At 41.2% G+C, this 21,791-nt stretch overlaps 1 protein-coding gene across 2 annotated transcripts in view; it reads left to right on the forward strand.

The window, feature by feature from the left end:
* Positions 1-21,791, forward strand: part of SHFL (shiftless antiviral inhibitor of ribosomal frameshifting) — a 571,473-nt gene that overhangs the window by 265,204 nt on the left and 284,478 nt on the right. The window contains exon 6 of one of the 2 annotated variants that reach the window (XM_053718031.1): positions 2,672-2,827. The exons of the other annotated variant lie outside the window; for it this stretch is intronic. Coding sequence (XP_053574006.1) covers positions 2,672-2,827 — 156 coding nt within the window. The remainder of the gene's footprint in view (positions 1-2,671; positions 2,828-21,791) is intronic. 2 annotated transcript variants of the gene reach the window in all.

The raw sequence follows: 21,791 nt of genomic DNA on the forward strand, positions 1-21,791 counted from the left end.
ATTGTAATTTCAACTGTTTATCCGAGAGGGGCTACAACCTTTCGGGGATAACTTTAACATAGGGTCTCAGTGAGGCTCCTCTTTGTATCTAGGAATCAAGGGTTAATATTTCCTAAGGGGGATTATTGAATAGGGGGGTTTATAATCATGTTTGTTATGAGATTCTGTCTGCTACTGTGTAGTGTTGCTTCGGCTCATGGCTATTTTGGAACATAATGACCTATTTCTAGTGACGCAACCTTTTCGGTTGGGCGCGCTTTTGCATGAACTGCACGGTTTACCTTGTGACCCCATTTCCGTTTTCCTAACTGCATGGCGGTGGAGAAATCCTGGTCCGCTGGTGTCTGGTTCTCTGGAGGCGGCAGTTTTGGAGTCAGGATTCTTGGAGACAGATGTCTCTGATTAAGACTCTACTTCTTGCTAAGAATATGAATTGGCCCGGGTGATACATGCCCATCAGTTATGTTTCGAATGCCGTTTTAGAGTGCTCTGTTCCTTGGGATCGGGGAATCAGGTGCCCACTGAGCCATCCGTCTCTGGGGATTTTATTTCTCACGAGACAAGTTCCCTACCATCAACTCTTAATACCCATGCAGGTAACCCAAATACTACTTATCCTTTCTAGGGAGTGTGGCCTATTCCCACTGGAGGTTACGACACTGTTCCGCATGGCCATATCTTTGGCGCTGGCGCATCTGCACCTCCCGGAAGTGTGCTTACGATATTGTCTTTGTTTCGTTAACCGGGGCTCATCAGGCGTGGGATTGCCTGGTCCAGTTCAGCCATCCGGGGGAGCGACTTGTGGAGGTATGTTGTTCCTTTTGTTATAGTCTGGCGCGCCTTAATTACGAGTGAGTCCTGTACCCGTTCTCTGGGTTTCCCAGTTCTTATCTCCTGTGAGGTCTGATTGCTTCAGACGGGGTATCTTGTGTTCCCTGAGGGTGTCGTTCCGTTCTAGGACGATTCTGGGTCCCGGGTCCGGAGTTCTTGTCTTCGATTTTTCTTGGATGTCTGGAGACTTATGATCCGGTGTACTGGTTCCCGTAGTTTCTGTATTTCTGGGGTATGGGTGTTGCCTCCCCTTGTTTCTATGAGACTGGTTGGGTCTCTGTTAGCCTGACTCGGTTTCTCTGGTTTTTGCTCTGTGTTTTTATTTAGGACTCGTGCCATTTTTAGTTTTTTTTTTCTTGAGTTCCTTATGCTAGCGGGAAGCTAGCTCAGCATACTAATACACTGTGGCTACTCTGCACTGTAGCAAACCGAGGGTTGCAAATTCGATCCCCGGCGAGGTCTACTCAGTCTTTCCTCCTTTCGAGGTTGATAAAATGAGCAGCGCCTTGAGTCATCTAAGGGGTATTAGCCACGCTTTACAAGTACAATCATGTTTTCTCTGTGCCTTTTCTTCTTTGTGGAGGTTACGGTAGTTTGTTCCCTTTCTTTAGTAAGGGGTGTGTTGTTTGGGGACCGACTGCTGGGGACGGTGTCTCTTGGAGGCTGTTGACTCAGTCAAGTCTAGTTCCTGCGGTCTCTAGCAAGGCTGTGGACTATCTGTGGGTCAGTGTCCTTGGGCTTTTCCATTTTGTTTTTCAAAGTTGTTTTCAGCTACGGGCGAAGCAGTATTTTATTTGGTAAGGGTTTTTCAGGCCTGGTGCCCTCAGAATGGGCCGCCTCTTGTACCCTCTCATTTTTGTATTCAGTGTCCTCTATAGCTTGGGTATTGTTTTCCCAAAAGTAATGAATGCAGCTGTGGACTCTTTCCATTTATGAAGAAAAACTTAAATTATGCTTACCTGATCATTTTCTTTTCTTCTTATGGAAAGAGTCCACAGCTCCCCACCCGTATTTTTTCTGTTATTTTTGTTATTCTGGCACCTGTTTACCATGATTTTTCTTCTACTGTTTCTTGTTCCTCTGCAGAATGACAGGATGAGGGAAGTGGGAGGAGTATTTGAGCCTTTGGCTGGGGTGTCTTTGCCTCCTCCTGGTGGCCAGGTTCTAATTTCCAAAAAGTAATGCAGCTGTGGTCTCTTTCCATCTGAAGAAAAGAAAATGATCAGGTAAGCATAATTTAAGTTTCTTTCACTTTGCTGCAATTAATTGCATATGACTACAGTGCTGCTGTATCGTTACATTTGATGAACTTTTGGGCTTTTTTGGTGTAACAGCGTGCACATACCTTTACCCTGGTGCTGAATGAACTGGAATTCTGGTACTTAGTATCCCTCCCTACAACTGTAGTACAGTTACAAAGATAGTTGGAGTTATGAGTCCTAGAATATGCCACCATACTGAAGGGTGATAAAGTAATGTTGGCAGTAGGGAGTTAAAGGCTTTGTAGTCTGCCACGCACGCTACAGGTAACACTACAAAAGGGAGCTGTGTGGTGTAAAGACTGTCACTTCAATTGCATTAGATGACATTGAGGCACATACAAAAGGGAACTATGGGACATGAAGAGTACATGTTCCATTACAAGTGTGATGTAATAACATGAACAAGAAGGACAAAGGGATAATTATTTTATGTTTAATCCTCAACGTGTTAAAACAAATAGGAGTTGGCTATGAAAAAGGAAATCTGTTCCCTCCCCTGCAGGGTGACATAAAGAGAAGATTGCTTCATGGGATGGGGTCCTAGTATATTAATTTTCAACCCTTTCTTACCTGTCAAGGATTTGGCCGAGAAACTAAAGGCTCTTCCCCTGACGATGAAAAACCTGAAAATGTTTAACAATGCATCTAAAAACTATATTGCCTCTGAGGATAAACAGTTTGCCTGTGTACAGTGCGATAAAATGTGGTGGAGAAGGGTCCCACAGAGAAAGGAGGTCAGTTGTGGAAGTGTTATCTGTCTATATTAAAAAAAAAAAACCCCAAAAAAACCATTTGTTATTGATTTAATGTGGAGAAATATGGGTAAACAAGACGCCCTATATGCATGCTATAGTTAGACACTGCCAAACCTTAAATCCAATATATAACTCCAACACTTGGTTCCAATAAATAGACCTTTATTGATATCTTGATAAGGTCAAACAACAATGTTTTGGGTGTCTTGCCCTTAATCATGTCATGTGGCTGTATGACCCTGTCATGATATAATAAAGGTCTTTTATTGGCTCAAAGTGCTACTATCCGCTGTATATTGTGCCTCTTGTGTTAGGAACTTGACCAACAAAATATGTCTCTGAGATCTTGTAGACATCAATGTAGCTGTGTGCATGGTTGGGATTTTTTTCCTTTTTTCTTAAAGGGACAGTCTTCTCCAGAATTATAATTGTTTAAAAAGATACATAATACATTTATTACCCATTCCCCAGTTTTGGATAACCAACACAGTTAAAGTAAAGTAATGGTAAATATGAGTGTTTAAAAATCTCTAGGATTAACCATCACTAAAAATAAACTTTAGTTTAAATTAAAGCTAAAGAAAAAATGTAGTTAGAGAGAAATACTCAGCTACTACTAGGAGCACTAACGCAGTAATGCCAAATTATCTTTAAAATGTTTGTCTAATATGTACAAATATGTTAGATTAATAATTTAAACAACACTCTTATACAGCACCTACCTTTATCTTTACCTTTATCACCAGTAAAAAAAGATATATACAACCAAAAGTGTTACATCAATCTCTTGCAGCAAGTATAAACAGTGTCCACAAAGTGCCTGCAGCTGTTCTAATAATTGCTAATACGCTGGTTAGCAAACACAAAAGCTCTAGGAAAGGGAACAAACACAAAGAGGAGCACAAGGCAGATCTAAGTGTAGTAAAAATAGACAATTATATATTTACGGTATTAAAAACGTGTCTATTTTTACTACACTTAGATCTGCCTTGCGCTCCTTTTTGTGTTTGTTTACTTTCCTAGAGCTGTAGTTTAATTTATCAGTTAGTAAAAAAAGGGTGCTAAACCTACTCTGTCTGTGCTGCGGCAGCTTGCTAAAATCAGAGCCTCCGGCGGCCCACGGCACTGGGCTCTTCTTTTAATGAGGTGACGTTTCCACTTCTAAACCAATAGCCGTGCGTGTCTTATGACAGTATTCTGTATGCTATCACTTCTATTGATTTAAAGGTGGAAACGTCACCTCATTTGTAAAGAGTGCTGTGCTGTGGGCAACCAGAGGCTCTGACTTTAGCGAGCTGCCGTGGCACAGACAGGGCAAGTTTAGAACTTTTTTTTAATAAGTGATCAATTAAACTACAGTGTATTTTTAGTAATGGTAAATCCTAGCGTTTTTTTTACCATCACTTTAATGGGACATAAAACCTAAATGCTATATTTTATGATTTAAAAAAATAAATAATAGAAATAAATTGGAATTTATTTTTTTAGTAAATGATACGCTATCTTTCATACAAGTATGTCATAACTGATGTATGAAGTATGACATAAATAAAAAATGTAACATATACTTTGTTTCGGTCATCAAAAAGAAACGGCAACATAAAAATGTACAATTTAAAGGGATTTAGAAGTGAAAATTAAAATCAGCTTGCGTGATGCAGTATACAGTTGAGGGGAAAAAAAGTCAATTTATGTAGTTTATAACATTTTCGAATTTAACTATTTCACTTTGTATCCTTTTTGAAACTGGGCCTGTTTCCATTAGAGCATTCTGAGTTAGGCTCAGGAGCATGTATAATATTGTTGCAAACATTTTTATCATATAGTTTAGCTAGAAATTGTGTATGTATCGAGCTGCATTGTGTCTAATGGCACGGTCGGGCCGGGCTGTGACTATACAGCTGGCCCGATGCGCTCAGTAAAAACAACAGACCCGCTCATCAGAGCCCAGAGAGCGGGTCTGTAAAACGGCGATATTTTAAAAAAATAAAAAGGCAATATTATGATTTAAAATGTTTGGCTAATGTAATGTTATATAATTCTGCACTATGTGCAGAATTATATAACATTTTTTTTAAGGTTTACTGTCCCTTTAATCTTCTTCTGGTGAAGCCATTCCTTTGTTGATTTGGATGTATGCTTTGGGTCGTTTGTCATGCTGAAAGATGAAGTTCCTCTTCATGTTCAGCTTTCTAGCAGAAGCCTGAAGGTTTTGTGCCAATATTGACTGGTATTTGGAACTGTTCATAATTCCCTCTACCTTGAATAAGGCCCCAGTTCCAGCTGAAGAAAAACAGACCCACAGCATGGTGCTACCACCACCATGCTTGACTGTGGGTATGGTGTTCTTTTGGTGATATGCAGTGTTGTTTTTGCGCCAAACATATCTTTTGGAATTATTGCCAAAAAGTTCAACCTTGGTTTCATCAGACCATAACACCTTTTCTTCTGTTAAGTGTGATCAGTCCACGGGTCATCATTACTTCTGGGATATTACTCCTCCCCAACAGGAAGTGCAAGAGGATTCACCCAGCAGAGCTGCATATAGCTCCTCCCCTCTACGTCACTCCCAGTCATTCTCTTGCACCCAACGACTAGATAGGATGTGTGAGAGGACTATGGTGATTATACTTAGCTTTATATCTTCAATCAAAAGTTTGTTATTTTAAAATAGCACCGGAGTGTGTTATTATCTCTCTGGCAGAGTTTGAAGAAGAATCTACCAGAGTTTTTGTTATGATTTTAGCCGGAGTAGTTAAGATCATATTGCTGTTTCTCGGCCATCTGAGGAGAGGTAAACTTCAGATCAGGGGACAGCGGGCAGATGAATCTGCATAGAGGTATGTAGCAGTTTTTATTTTCTGACAATGGAATTGATGAGAAAATCCTGCCATACCGATATAATGTCATGTATGTATACTTTACACTTCAGTATTCTGGGGAATGGTACTTCACTAGAATTACACTGTAAGAAATACATAAAGCTGTTTAATAACTAGAGATTATGTTTAACGTTTTTGCTGGAATGTAAAATCGTTTTCATTTACTGAGGTACTGAGTGAATAAATGTTTGGGCACTATTTTTCCACTTGGCAGTTGCTTAATCTGTTTTCTGACAGTTTCTGTTCTCCCTCACTGCTGTGTGTGAGGGGGAGGGGACGTTTTTTGGCGCTTTTACTACACATCAAATATTTCAGTCAGCAACTCATTGTATTCCCTGCATGATCCGGTTCATCTCTACAGAGCTCAGGGGTCTTCAAAACTTATTTTGAGGGAGGTAATTTCTCTCAGCAGAGCTGTGAGAATTATAGTTTGACTGAGATAAAAAACGTTTATTCTGTAATTTGTTTCCTGCTTTCAGAATTTGTTATCTTTGCTAATGGGATTAAACCTTTGCTAAAGTTGTGTTATTTACAAGGATTGAGGCTATAACTGTTTCAATTTATTAATTTTCAACTGTCATAGATCTTCTGTGCTTCTTAAAGGCACAGTACGTTTTAATATTATTCTAATTGAATTGTATTTCCAAGTTGCAAGTTTATTTGCTAGTGTGTTAAACATGTCTGATTCAGAGGATGATACCTGTGTCATTTGTTGCAATGCTAAAGTGGAGCCCAATAGAAATTTATGTACTAACTGTATTGATGCTACTTTAAATAAAAGTCAATCTGTACAAATTGAACAAATTTCACCAAACAACGAGGGGAGAGTTATGCCGACTAACTCGCCTCACGTGTCAGTACCTACATCTCCCGCTCAGAGGGAGGTGCGTGATATTGTAGCGCCGAGTACATCTGGGCGGCCATTACAAATCACATTACAGGATATGGCTACTGTTATGACTGAGGTTTTGGCTAAATTACCAGAACTAAGAGGTAAGCGTGATCACTCTGGGGTGAGAACAGAGTGCGCTGATAATATTAGGGCCATGTCAGACACTGCGTCACAGGTGGCAGAACATGAGGACGGAGAACTTCATTCTGTGGGTGACGGTTCTGATCCAAACAGACTGGATTCAGATATTTCAAATTTTAAATTTAAACTGGAAAACCTCCGTGTATTACTAGGGGAGGTGTTAGCGGCTCTGAATGATTGTAACACAGTTGCAATACCAGAGAAAATGTGTAGGTTGGATAAATATTTTGCGGTACCGACGAGTACTGAGGTTTTTCCTATACCTAAGAGACTTACTGAAATTGTTACTAAGGAGTGGGATAGACCCGGTGTGCCGTTCTCACCCCCTCCGATATTTAGAAAAATGTTTCCAATAGACGCCACCACAAGGGACTTATGGCAAACGGTCCCTAAGGTGGAGGGAGCAGTTTCTACCTTAGCTAAGCGTACCACTATCCCGGTGGAGGATAGCTGTGCTTTTTCAGATCCAATGGATAAAAAATTAGAGGGTTACCTTAAGAAAATGTTTGTTCAACAAGGTTTTATATTGCAACCCCTTGCATGCATTGCGCCGATCACGGCTGCAGCGGCATTCTGGATTGAGTCTCTGGAAGAGAACATTGGTTCAGCTACTCTGGACGACATTACGGACAGGCTTAGAGTCCTTAAACTAGCTAATTCATTCATTTCGGAGGCCGTAGTACATCTTACTAAACTTACGGCGAAGAATTCAGGATTCGCCATTCAGGCACGCAGGGTGCTGTGGCTAAAATCCTGGTCAGCTGATGTTACTTCTAAGTCTAAATTGCTTAATATACCTTTCAAAGGGCAGACCTTATTCGGGCCCGGGTTGAAAGAGATTATCGCTGACATTACAGGAGGTAAAGGCCATGCCCTGCCTCAGGACAAAGCCAAAGCCAAGACTAGACAGTCTAATTTTCGTTCCTTTCGTAATTTCAAAGCAGGAGCAGCATCAACTTCCTCTGCACCAAAACAGGAAGGAGCTGTTGCTCGCTACAGACAAGGCTGGAAACCTAACCAGTCCTGGAACAAGGGCAAGCAGACTAGGAAACCTGCTGCTGCCCCTAAAACAGCATGAATTGAGGGCCCCCGATCCGGGATCGGATCTAGTGGGGGGCAGACTTTCTCTCTTCGCCCAGGCTTGGGCAAGAGATGTTCAGGATCCCTGGGCGCTAGAGATAATATCTCAGGGATACCTTCTGGACTTCAAATACTCTCCTCCAAGAGAGAGATTTCATCTGTCAAGATTGTCAACAATCCAGACAAAGAAAGAGGCGTTTCTACGCTGCGTACAAGAGCTCTTGTTAATGGAAGTAATCCATCCAGTTCCACGATCGGAACAGGGACAGGGGTTTTACTCAAATCTGTTTGTGGTTCCCAAAAAAGAGGGAACTTTCAGACCAATCCTGGACTTAAAGATCCTAAACAAATTCCTAAGAGTTCCATCGTTCAAGATGGAGACTATTCGGACAATTTTACCTATGATCCAAGAGGGTCAGTACATGACCACTGTAGATTTAAAAGATGCTTACCTTCACATACCGATTCACAAAGATCATTATCGGTACCTAAGGTTTGCTTTCCTAGACAGGCATTACCAGTTTGTGGCTCTCCCATTCGGATTGGCTACAGCTCCAAGAATCTTCACAAAGGTTCTGGGTGCTCTTCTGGCGGTACTAAGACCGCGGGGAATCTCGGTAGCTCCATACCTAGACGACATTCTGATACAAGCTTCAAGCTTTCAAACTGCCAAGTCTCATACAGAGTTAGTGCTGTCATTTCTAAGGTCACATGGATGGAAGGTGAACGAAAAGAAAAGTTCACTCGTTCCACTCACAAGAGTTCCCTTCCTGGGGACTCTTATAGATTCTGTAGAAATGAAGATTTACCTGACAGAGGACAGGCTAACAAGACTTCAAAGTGCTTGCCGCACCCTTCATTCCATTCAACACCCGTCAGTGGCTCAATGCATGGAGGTAATCGGCTTAATGGTAGCGGCAATGGACATAGTACCCTTTGCACGCTTACACCTCAGACCACTGCAACTGTGCATGCTAAGTCAGTGGAATGGGGATTACTCAGACTTATCCCCTTCTCTGAATCTGGATCAAGAGACCAGAAATTCTCTTCTATGGTGGCTTTCTCGGCCACATCTGTCCAGGGGGATGCCATTCAGCAGACCAGACTGGACAATTGTAACAACAGACGCCAGCCTTCTAGGTTGGGGTGCCGTCTGGAATTCTCTGAAGGCTCAGGGACAATGGAGTCAGGAGGAGAGTCTCCTGCCAATAAACATTCTGGAATTGAGAGCAGTTCTCAATGCCCTCCTGGCTTGGCCCCAGTTGACAACTCGGGAGTTCATCAGGTTTCAGTCGGACAACATCACGACTGTAGCTTACATCAACCATCAGGGAGGGACAAGAAGCTCCCTAGCTATGATGGAAGTATCAAAGATAATTCGCTGGGCAGAGTCTCACTCTTGCCACCTGTCAGCAATCCACATCCCGGGAGTGGAGAACTGGGAGGCGGATTTCTTAAGTCGTCAGACTTTTCATCCGGGGGAGTGGGAACTTCATCCGGAGGTCTTTGCCCAAATACTTCGACGTTGGGGCAAACCAGAGATAGATCTCATGGCGTCTCGACAGAACGCCAAGCTTCCTCGTTACGGGTCCAGATCCAGGGATCCAGGAGCAGTCCTGATAGATGCTCTGACAGCACCTTGGGACTTCAGGATGGCTTACGTGTTTCCACCCTTCCCGTTGCTTCCTCGATTGATTGCCAGAATCAAACAAGAGAGAGCATCAGTGATTCTAATAGCACCTGCGTGGCCACGCAGGACTTGGTATGCAGACCTGGTGGACATGTCATCCTGTCCACCTTGGTCTCTACCTCTGAAACAGGACCTTCTGATACAGGGTCCCTTCAAACATCAAAATCTAACTTCTCTGAAGCTGACTGCTTGGAAATTGAACGCTTGATTTTATCAAGACGTGGGTTTTCTGAGTCAGTTATTGATACCTTAATACAGGCTAGGAAACCTGTTACCAGAAGGATTTACCATAAGATATGGCGTAAATACCTATATTGGTGTGAATCCAAAGGTTACTCTTGGAGTAAGGTTAGGATTCCTAGGATATTGTCTTTTCTACAAGAAGGTTTAGAAAAGGGTTTATCTGCTAGTTCATTAAAGGGACAGATCTCAGCTCTGTCCATTCTGTTACACAAACGTCTGTCAGAAGTTCCTGACGTCCAGGCTTTTTGTCAGGCTTTGGCCAGGATTAAGCCTGTGTTTAAAACTGTTGCTCCACCATGGAGTTTAAACCTTGTTCTTAATGTTTTACAGGGCGTTCCGTTTGAACCCCTTCATTCCATTGATATAAAGTTGTTATCTTGGAAAGTTCTATTTTTAATGGCTATTTCCTCGGCTCGAAGAGTCTCTGAATTATCAGCCTTACATTGTGATTCTCCTTATTTGATTTTTCATTCGGATAAGGTAGTCCTGCGTACTAAACCTGGGTTCTTACCTAAGGTAGTTACTAACAGGAATATCAATCAAGAGATTGTTGTTCCTTCTTTATGCCCAAATCCTTCTTCAAAGAAGGAACGTCTACTGCACAACCTGGATGTAGTCTGTGCTCTAAAATTTTACTTACAGGCAACTAAGGAATTTCGACAAACGTCTTCTCTGTTTGTCATTTACTCTGGGCAGAGGAGAGGTCAAAAAGCTTCCGCTACCTCTCTTTCTTTTTGGCTTCGTAGCATAATTCGTTTAGCTTATGAGACTGCTGGACAGCAGCCTCCTGAAAGAATTACAGCTCATTCTACTAGAGCTGTGGCTTCCACTTGGGCCTTCAAGAATGAGGCCTCTGTTGAACAGATTTGCAAGGCTGCAACTTGGTCTTCGCTTCATACTTTTTCCAAATTTTACAAATTTGACACTTTTGCTTCATCGGAGGCTATTTTTGGGAGAAAGGTTCTTCAGGCAGTGGTTCCTTCTGTATAAAGAGCCTGCCTATCCCTCCCGTCATCCGTGTACTTTTGCTTTGGTATTGGTATCCCAGAAGTAATGATGACCCGTGGACTGATCACACTTAACAGAAGAAAACATAATTTATGCTTACCTGATAAATTCCTTTCTTCTGTAGTGTGATCAGTCCACGGCCCGCCCTGTTTTTAAGGCAGGTAAATATTTTTTAATTTATACTCCAGTCACCACTTCACCCTGGGCTTTTCCTTTCTCGTTGGTCCTTGGTCGAATGACTGGGAGTGACGTAGAGGGGAGGAGCTATATGCAGCTCTGCTGGGTGAATCCTCTTGCACTTCCTGTTGGGGAGGAGTAATATCCCAGAAGTAATGATGACCCGTGGACTGATCACACTACAGAAGAAAGGAATTTATCAGGTAAGCATAAATTATGTTTTCTCACATGCTTTTGGGAGACTTCAGATGTGTTTTTGCTAAATTTAGCTGGGCTTGGATGTTTTTCTTCATACGAAAAGGCTTCCGTCTTGCCTTCTACCCCAAATCCCAAACATATGAAGAATATGGGAGATTGTTGTCATATGTACTACACAGCCAGTACTTGCCATATATTCCTGCAGCTCCTTTAATGTTGCTGTAGGCCTCTTGGTAGCCTCCCAGACCAGTTTTCTTCTCGTCTTTTCATCAAATTTTGGAGGGACATCCAGTTCTTGGTAATGTCATTGTTGTGCCATATGTTCTCCACTTGATGATGACTGTCTTAACTCTGTTCCATGGTATATCTAATGCCTTGGAAATTCTTTTGTAGCCTTCTCCTGACTGATACCTTTTAACAATGAGATCCCTCTGATGCTTTGGAAGCTCTCTGCGGACCATGGCTTTTGTATAGGACGTGACTAAGAAAATGTCAGGAAAGACCTACTAGAACAGCTGAACTTTATTCAGGGTTAATCAGAGGCACTTTAAATTATGGCAGGTGTGTGATGACTCTTATTTAACATGGTTTTGAATGTGATTGCTTAATTCTGAACACAGCTACATCCCCAGTTATAAGAGGGTGTGCACACTTATGCAACCACATTATTTTAGTTTTTTTTGTTTACTTCCCTCCACCTTAAAGATTTCAGTTTGTTTTTCAATTGAGTTGTGTAGTTTATAGGTCAGACGTAGTAAGTACCAGGTTTTATTGCTTGTAAGGCATACAATCAGCAGGAATGACCCCTAAACATCATATATATATATATATATATATATATATATATATATATATATATATATATACTATACTGTGCAAAAGTTTTATGCAGGTGTGAAAAAAATGCTCTAAAGTAGGAATGCTTTCAAAAATAAAATGTTAAAGGGTCGCTAAACACTGTAGAATAGCATAATCTATAAATGCATGATAAAAAAAAAAATAAGTAGTAAAAAATTAGGAGTAGTAGATTTATTTTTGAAAAATGCTATCCCTTTAATGACTTTGGCTGTATATTTGGGGTTGTTGTCATGCTTCAGAAAAAAAATGGGGCCAATCAGATGCATCCCTGATGGCATTCCATGATGGATGCATGTACTTCTCAGCATTGAAGAGACTCCTAAATCTCCAACTCCATTTGCAGAAATACAGCCCCAACCTTGCAATTGTTGGTGATAATGAACCTCCACTATGCTTCACTGTAGCCTGCAAATACTCATTCTTGTACTATTCACCAGGCCTTTGGCAAACTCACTGCTTTCTACTACAACCAAATATTTCAAATGTTACTCATCAGTCCAGAGCAACTGCTGCAATGTTTCTGCACCTAATTCCTGTGTTTTCATGCATAGCTGAGTAGTTTGGCCTTGTTTCCACGTTAGAGATATGGCTTTTTGGCCGCAAGTCTTCAATGAAGACTGCTTCTGACCAGACTTCTCTGGACAGTAGATGGGTGTACCAGGGTCGTACTCGTTTCTGCCCATTCTGAGCTGATGGTACTGCTGGACATATTCTGATCGCAAAGGAAGTAAGCATGTTGTGGCTATTATCTGCTGTACTGCTTCCTTGGTTGACTACTGCATCTACGGTCGTCCATGTTGCCTATTTCTTTGTTTTTCAGAAGAGCTTGGACAATCACTTTTGGAAAACAGTGTCTGCTTTGAAATTTTTGCCTGGGAGAGACATTGGTGATGCAGTATAACTACCTTGTGTCTTGTTGCTGTGCTCAGTGTTGCCATGGTGTATGACTTTTGACATTAAACTGTCTTCAGCAACCTCACCTTGTTAGCAGAGTTTGGATGTTCCTCACCCAGTTTTACTCCTACTATACTGATGTTTTTGTTTCATTTAAGAATTGTGTGTTCACCCTACATATTAAATTGATGATCATTCTCACCTGTTTGGTACAATTGTTTAATCATGCACCTGCCTATATGCCTACAAAATTAATGACTGTGCAAGTCTACCTAGAAGAATTGAGGCTGTTTTGAAGGCAAACGGTGGTCACACTAAATATTAATTTAATTTAGATATTTCTTTTGTTCACCCAAATTTGCATTTGTTTAATTGATAAAAAATAAACTATTACCATTCTATTATTGAAAGCATTCTTAGTTTGCATTATTTTTTACAACTGTCTAAAAGTTTTGTACAGTACTGTATTTATGTATGTGAGTGTATATATTTATATACATACATATATATATATGTTCCAATGGATTGTCCCCACTTGTAGCGCAAAAAATCTCTCTCCAAAGAAAAGTAAAACTTCCTTTATTGTAGTATCAAAAGTAAAAACATGACAGCCTACACACGACTGTAATAAAGCACTTAATGTAAAAACACAGTGTCAGTGATCTGAACCACATGCAGACATGTTTCGTGCAGTTGCGCACTTGATCACTGCTTGAAAGCAATCCTGATCACACCTGCTTTATAGCACTTTTCTTAAAGAGACATTTGTAAATGTTAGACACTGTGTGCTTGAACTCTCTCTTTACTGCCTATCCTTTGTTGAAGAACATGTTTCAAAAAGTTATTTAATACATTTGCAGAAAATGTTTTCTCTTCTACATGTATATTAATAATAATATGATGTTAACTTTTATATATTAAGAATTTTTTCTCTTCTAGATGTATATTAATAATATGATAACTTTTATACATTAAAAATTACCTTATGTCTTTGCCTCATTTCTCATAAGTATATCTTATACCACTAGATAAAATTGCAGTCTTTCAACTGTAGTACTTTGATGTAATTTATATATGACACTATGTGTCATACAAAAAATGTTAAATTTATTTCTAGAGTAAGGTTTAGAGTTTACAATATATGTAAAAATAATTTATTGTTTAAGACTTATATGATGGCCATATATTATTTCTCCCCTTTTCCTTATCTAAAAGAAAAGCTGTTGTGTATATATTAATTCACAAAAAGATCCAGGTCTCTACGCATATTGAGACCTAATGGATTACATGTTTTTAATGTGAAAATCCAGAAGACTTCACGTTTGTTAAGTTTATCTTCTCTGTCTCCTCCTCGTTTCCATAGAGGAACATGATCTATACCTTGAATTTTTAATAAAGACACATCTGAATTATGTTGACTTTTAAAATGTCTCGACACTGGTGTGTCGGTGTCATCATCCTCTATTGATCTGAGGTGCTGAAGAAACCTATCTTTAATGCTACGCTTGGTTTTACCTACATAGTTAATTTTACAGAGATCACACGTAAGTAAATATACTACATGTGTAGTTGAACAATTTATGTAATACTTAATTTTATAGTCTTGCTGGGTAGCAGATGAAGAAAAAGTATCGCCCTCAATGACATGGTTACAAGTTTTCTTCTGTTAAGTGTGATCAGTCCACGGGTCATCATTACTTCTGAGATATTACTCCTCCCCAACAGGAAGTGCAAGAGGATTCACCCAGCAGAGCTGCATATAGCTCCTCCCCTCTACGTCACTCCCAGTCATTCTCTTGCACCCAACGACTAGATAGGATGTGTGAGAGGACTATGGTGATTATACTTAGTTTTATATCTTCAATCAAAAGTTTGTTATTTTAAAATAGCACCGGAGTGTGTTATTACCTCTCTGGCAGAGTTTGAAGAAGAATCTACCAGAGTTTTACTATGATTTTAGCCGGAGTAGTTAAGATCATATTGCTGTTTCTCGGCCATCTGAGGAGAGGTACACTTCAGATTAGGGGACAGCGGGCAGATGAATCTGCATAGAGGTATGTAGCAGCTTTTATTTTCTGACAATGGAATTGATGAGAAAATCCTGCCATACCGATATAATGTCATGTATGTATACTTTACACTTCAGTATTCTGGGGAATGGTACTTCACTGGAATTACACTGTAAAAAGTACATAAAACTTTTTAATAACTAAGAAATTATGTTTAACGTTTTTGCTGGAATGTAAAATCGTTTTCATTTGCTGAGGTACTGAGTGAATAAATGTTTGGGCACTATTTTTCCACTTGGCAGTTGCTTGATCTTTTTTCTGACAGTTTCTGTTCTCTCTCACTGCTGTGTGTGAGGGGGAGGGGCCGTTTTTTGGAGCTTTTACTACGCATCAGAAATTTCAGTCAGCAGCTCATTGTATTTCCTGCATGATCCGGTTCATCTCTACAGAACTCAGGGGTCTTCAAAACTTGTTTTGAGGGAGGTAATTTCTCTCAGCAGAGCTGTGAGATTATAGTTGACTGAGATAAAAAACGTTTATTCTGTAATTTTTTTCTGCTTTCAGAATTAGTTGTCTTTTGCTAATGGGATCAAACCTTTGCTAAAGTTGTGTTGTTTACAAGGATTGAGGCTATAACTGTTTCAGTTTATTAATTTTCAACTGTCATAAATCTTCTGTGCTTCTTAAAGGCACAGTACGTTTTTAATAATATTCTAATAGAATTGTATTCCAAGTTGCAAGTTTATTGCTAGTGTGTTAAACATGTCTGATTCAGAGGAAGATACCTGTGTCATTTGTTGCAATGCCAAAGTGGAGCCCAATAGAAATTTATGTACTAACTGTATTGATGCTACTTTAAATAAAAGTCAATCTGTACAAATTGAACAAATTTCACTAAACAACGAGGGGAGAGTTATGCCGACTAACTCGCCTCACGTGTCAGTACCTGCATCTCCCGCTCGGGAGCGCCGAGTACAGCTGGGCGGCCATTACAGATAACTTTACAAGATATGGCCACTGTTATGACTGAAGTTTTGGCTAAATTACCAGAACTAAGAGGCAAGCGTGATCACTCTGGGGTGAGAACAGAGTGCGCTGATAATATTAGGGCCATGTCAGACACTGCGTCACAGGTGGCAGAACATGAGGACGGAGAACTTCATTCTGTGGGTGACGGTTCTGATCCAAACAGACTGGATTCAGATATTTCAAATTTTAAATTTAAGCTGGAAAACCTCCGTGTATTACTAGGGGAGGTGTTAGCGGCTCTGAATGATTGTAACACAGTTGCAATACCAGAGAAAATGTGTAGGTTGGATAAATATTTTGCGGTACCGGCGAGTACTGATGTTTTTCCTATACCTAAGAGACTTACTGAAATTGTTACTAAGGAGTGGGATAGACCCGGTGTACCGTTCTCACCCCCTCCGATATTTAGAAAAATGTTTCCAATAGACGCCACCACACGGGACTTATGGCAAACGGTCCCTAAGGTGGAGGGAGCAGTTTCTACTTTAACTAAGCGTACCACTATCCCGGTGGAGGATAGCTGTGCTTTTTCAGATCCAATGGATAAAAAATTAGAGGGTTACCTTAAGAAAATGTTTGTTCAACAAGGTTTTATATTGCAACCCCTTGCATGCATTGCGCCGGTCACGGCTGCAGCGGCATTCTGGATTGAGTCTCTGGAAGAGAACATTAGTTCAGCTACTCTGGACGACATTACGGACAGGCTTAGAGTCCTTAAACTAGCTAATTCATTCATTTCAGAGGCCGTAGTACATTTAACTAAACTTACGGCTAAGAATTCAGGATTCGCCATTCAGGCACGCAGGGCGCTGTGGCTAAAATCCTGGTCAGCTGATGTTACTTCTAAGTCTAAATTACTTAATATAGCTTTTAAAGGGCAGTCCTTATTTGGGCCTGGTTTGAAAGAAATTATCGCTGACATTACAGGAGGTAAAGGCCACGCCCTGCCTCAAGACAGGGCCAAACCTAAGGCCAAACAGTCTAATTTTCGTTCCTTTCGGAATTTCAAAGCAGGAGCAGCATCAACTTCCTCTGCCCCAAAGCAAGAAGGATCTGTTGCTCGCTACAGACAAAACTGGAGACCTAACCAGTCTTGGAACAAGGGCAAGCAGGCCAGGAAACCTGCTGCTGCCCCTAAAACAGCATGAATTGAGAGCCCCCGATCCGGGATCGGATCTAGTGGGGGGCAGACTTTCTCTCTTCGCCCAGGCTTGGGCAAGAGATGTCCAGGATCCCTGGGCGCTAGAGATAATATCTCAGGGATACCTTCTGGACTTCAAACACTCTCCTCCAAGAGAGAGATTTCATCTGTCAAGGTTGTCAACAATCCAGACAAAGAAAGAGGCGTTTCTACGCTGCGTACAAGAGCTCTTGTTAATGGGAGTAATCCATCCAGTTCCACGGTCGGAACAGGGACAAGGGTTTTACTCAAATCTGTTTGTGGTTCCCAAAAAAGAGGGAACTTTCAGACCAATCCTGGACTTAAAGATCCTAAACAAATTCCTAAGAGTTCCATCGTTCAAGATGGAGACTATTCGGACAATTTTACCTATGATCCAAGAGGGTCAGTACATGACCACTGTAGATTTAAAAGATGCTTACCTTCACATACCGATTCACAAAGATCATTACCGGTACCTAAGGTTTGCCTTCCTAGACAGGCATTACCAGTTTGTGGCTCTTCCATTCGGATTGGCTACAGCTCCAAGAATCTTCACAAAGGTTCTGGGTGCTCTTCTGGCGGTACTAAGACCGCGGGGAATCTCGGTAGCTCCATACCTAGACGACATTCTGATACAAGCTTCAAGCTTTCAAACTGCCAAGTTTCATACAGAGTTAGTACTGGCATTTCTAAGGTCACATGGATGGAAGGTGAACGAAAAGAAAAGTTCACTCGTTCCACTCACAAGAGTTCCCTTCCTGGGGACTCTTATAGATTCTGTAGAAATGAAGATTTACCTGACAGAGGACAGGCTAACAAGACTTCAAAGTGCTTGCCGCACCCTTCATTCCATTCAACACCCGTCAGTGGCTCAATGCATGGAGGTAATCGGCTTAATGGTAGCGGCAATGGACATAGTACCCTTTGCACGCTTACACCTCAGACCACTGCAACTGTGCATGCTAAGTCAGTGGAATGGGGATTACTCAGACTTGTCCCCTTCTCTGAATCTGGATCAAGAGACCAGAAATTCTCTTCTATGGTGGCTTTCTCGGCCACATCTGTCCAGGGGGATGCCATTCAGCAGACCAGACTGGACAATTGTAACAACAGACGCCAGCCTTCTAGGTTGGGGTGCCGTCTGGAATTCTCTGAAGGCTCAGGGACAATGGAGTCAGGAGGAGAGTCTCCTGCCAATAAACATTCTGGAATTGAGAGCAGTTCTCAATGCACTCCTGGCTTGGCCCCAGTTGACAACTCGGGGGTTCATCAGGTTTCAGTCGGACAACATCACGACTGTAGCTTACATCAACCATCAGGGAGGGACAAGAAGCTCCCTAGCAATGATGGAAGTATCGAAGATAATTCGCTGGGCAGAGTCTCACTCTTGCCACCTGTCAGCAATCCACATCCCGGGAGTGGAGAACTGGGAGGCGGATTTCTTAAGTCGTCAGACTTTTCATCCGGGGGAGTGGGAACTTCATCCGGAGGTCTTTGCCCAAATACTTCGACGTTGGGGCAAACCAGAGATAGATCTCATGGCGTCTCGACAGAACGCCAAGCTTCCTCGTTACGGGTCCAGATCCAGGGATCCAGGAGCAGTCCTGATAGATGCCCTGACAGCACCTTGGGACTTCAGGATGGCTTACGTGTTTCCACCCTTCCCGATGCTTCCTCGATTGATTGCCAGAATCAAACAGGAGAGAGCATCAGTGATTCTAATAGCACCTGCATGGCCACGCAGGACTTGGTATGCAGACCTGGTGGACATGTCATCCTGTCCACCTTGGTCTCTACCTCTGAAACAGGACCTTCTGATACAGGGTCCTTTCAAACATCAAAATCTAACTTCTCTGAAGCTGACTGCTTGGAAATTGAATGCTTGATTTTATCAAGACGTGGGTTTTCTGAGTCAGTTATTGATACCTTAATACAGGCTAGGAAGCATGTTACCAGAAGGATTTACCATAAGATATGGCGTAAATACCTATATTGGTGTGAATCCAAAGGTTACTCTTGGAGTAAGGTTAGGATTCCTAGGATATTGTCTTTTCTACAAGAAGGTTTAGAAAAGGGTTTATCTGCTAGTTCATTAAAGGGACAGATCTCAGCTCTGTCCATTCTGTTACACAAACGTCTGTCAGAAGTTCCTGACGTCCAGGCTTTTTGTCAGGCTTTGGCCAGGATTAAGCCTGTGTTTAAAACTGTTGCTCCACCATGGAGTTTAAACCTTGTTCTTAATGTTTTACAGGGCGTTCCGTTTGAACCCCTTCATTCCATTGATATAAAGTTGTTATCTTGGAAAGTTCTATTTTTAATGGCTATTTCCTCGGCTCGAAGAGTTTCTGAATTATCAGCCTTACATTGTGATTCTCCTTATTTGATTTTTCATTCGGATAAGGTAGTTCTGCGTACTAAACCTGGGTTCTTACCTAAGGTAGTCACTAACAGGAATATCAATCAAGAGATTGTTGTTCCTTCTTTGTGCCCAAATCCTTCTTCGAAGAAGGAACGTCTACTGCACAACCTGGATGTAGTCCGTGCTCTAAAATTCTACTTACAGGCAACTAAGGAATTTCGATAAACGTCTTCTCTGTTTGTCGTTTACTCTGGTCAGAGGAGAGGTCAAAAGGCTTCTGCTACCTCTCTTTCTTTTTGGCTTCGTAGCATAATTCGTTTAGCTTATGAGACTGCTGGACAGCAGCCTCCTGAAAGAATTACAGCTCATTCTACTAGAGCTGTGGCTTCCACTTGGGCCTTCAAGAATGAGGCCTCTGTTGAGCAGATTTGCAAGGCTGCAACTTGGTCTTCGCTTCATACTTTTTCCAAATTTTACAAATTTGACACTTTTGCTTCCTCGGAGGCTATTTTTGGGAGAAAGGTTCTTCAGGCAGTGGTTCCTTCTGTATAAAGAGCCTGCCTATCCCTCCCGTCATCCGTGTACTTTTGCTTTGGTATTGGTATCCCAGAAGTAATGATGACCCGTGGACTGATCACACTTAACAGAAGAAAACATAATTTATGCTTACCTGATAAATTCCTTTCTTCTGTAGTGTGATCAGTCCACGGCCCGCCCTGTTTTTAAGGCAGGTAAATATTTTTTAAGTTATACTCCAGTCACCACTACACCCTTGGCTTCTCCTTTCTCGTTGGTCCTTGGTCGAATGACTGGGAGTGACGTAGAGGGGAGGAGCTATATGCAGCTCTGCTGGGTGAATCCTCTTGCACTTCCTGTTGGGGAGGAGTAATATCCCAGAAGTAATGATGACCCGTGGACTGATCACACTACAGAAGAAAGGAATTTATCAGGTAAGCATAAATTATGTTTTACATATATTTCTCCTGCATCTAAAGAATCCCTTTCTCTCTTTTAGCCAGCATTTATTGTGTTTTATTGGAAGATTAGATGGAGAGAGGTAGTTTGAAAGTGTTTTTCCTCTTTTGGGTATAATATCTACACCCTCTTCCATTATAATTTTTAGTACTGGATCTGAATATAACACAGGTACAGTATCTTTAATGATTTTGCTGAAGTTTTTAAAATCAGTACTATAGGTAGTTATAAATATTTCATTATTTTCCCAAGTTACATAAAGATTTAGTCTGTCCACCAGGACGACCTATAATTGCAGGTATTAACTCATTAAATGAGCCGTTATCAGATCTGGTGGACACTTTCTTACAACCACTTGTTAAAGATTTACTAAGTTACATACAGGATAGCACATCATTGCTTAATAAGTTACAGAATATCAAATGGAAAGAAAATTACAGATTTCTAGTAGTGGATGTATCATCCTTGTATACTTGTATAGATCATAACTTAGGCATAACAGCTATAGAATTTTCTCCAACATAGGTGTGTCCGGTCCACGGCGTCATCCTTACTTGTGGGATATTCTCTTCCCCAACAGGAAATGGCAAAGAGCCCAGCAAAGCTGGTCACATGATCCCTCCTATGCTCCGCCTTCCCCAGTCATTCTCTTTGCCGTTGTACAGGCAACATCTCCACGGAGATGGCTTAGAGTTTTTTGGTGTTTAACTGTAGTTTTTATTATTCAATCAAGAGTTTGTTATTTTAAAATAGTGCTGGTATGTACTATTTACTCTGAAACAGAAAGGTGATGAAGATTTCTGTTTGTAAGAGGAAAATGATTTTAGCAACCGTTACTAAAATCGATGGCTGTTTCCACACAGGACTGTTGAGAGGAATTAACTTCAGTTGGGGGAAACAGTGAGCAGACTTTTGCTGCTTGAGGTATGACACATTTCTAACAAGACGATGTAATGCTGGAAGCTGTCATTTTCCCTATGGGATCCGGTAAGCCATTTTTATTACATAAGAAAAAAAGGGCTTCACAAGGGCTTTTAAGACTGTAGACATTTTCTGGGCTAAAACGATTGATATATAAACATATTTTATACTTCATAGCTTTGAGGAATTATTTTATTCTTGGGAATTATGTAAAATAACCGGCAGGCACTGTATTGGACACCTTATCCTCTAGGGGCTTTCCCTAATCATAGGCAGAGCCTCATTTTCGCGCCTCTATTGCGCACTTGTTTTTAGGAAGCATGACATGCAGATGCATGTGTGAGGAGCTCTGTTACACAGAAAAGACTTTCTGAAGGCGTCATTTGGTATCGTATTCCCCTTTGGGCTTGGTTGGGTCTCAGCAA

Source organism: Bombina bombina, chromosome 6 (assembly GCF_027579735.1).
Source record: "Bombina bombina isolate aBomBom1 chromosome 6, aBomBom1.pri, whole genome shotgun sequence".
NCBI classification, from domain to species: Eukaryota; Metazoa; Chordata; class Amphibia; order Anura; family Bombinatoridae; genus Bombina; species Bombina bombina.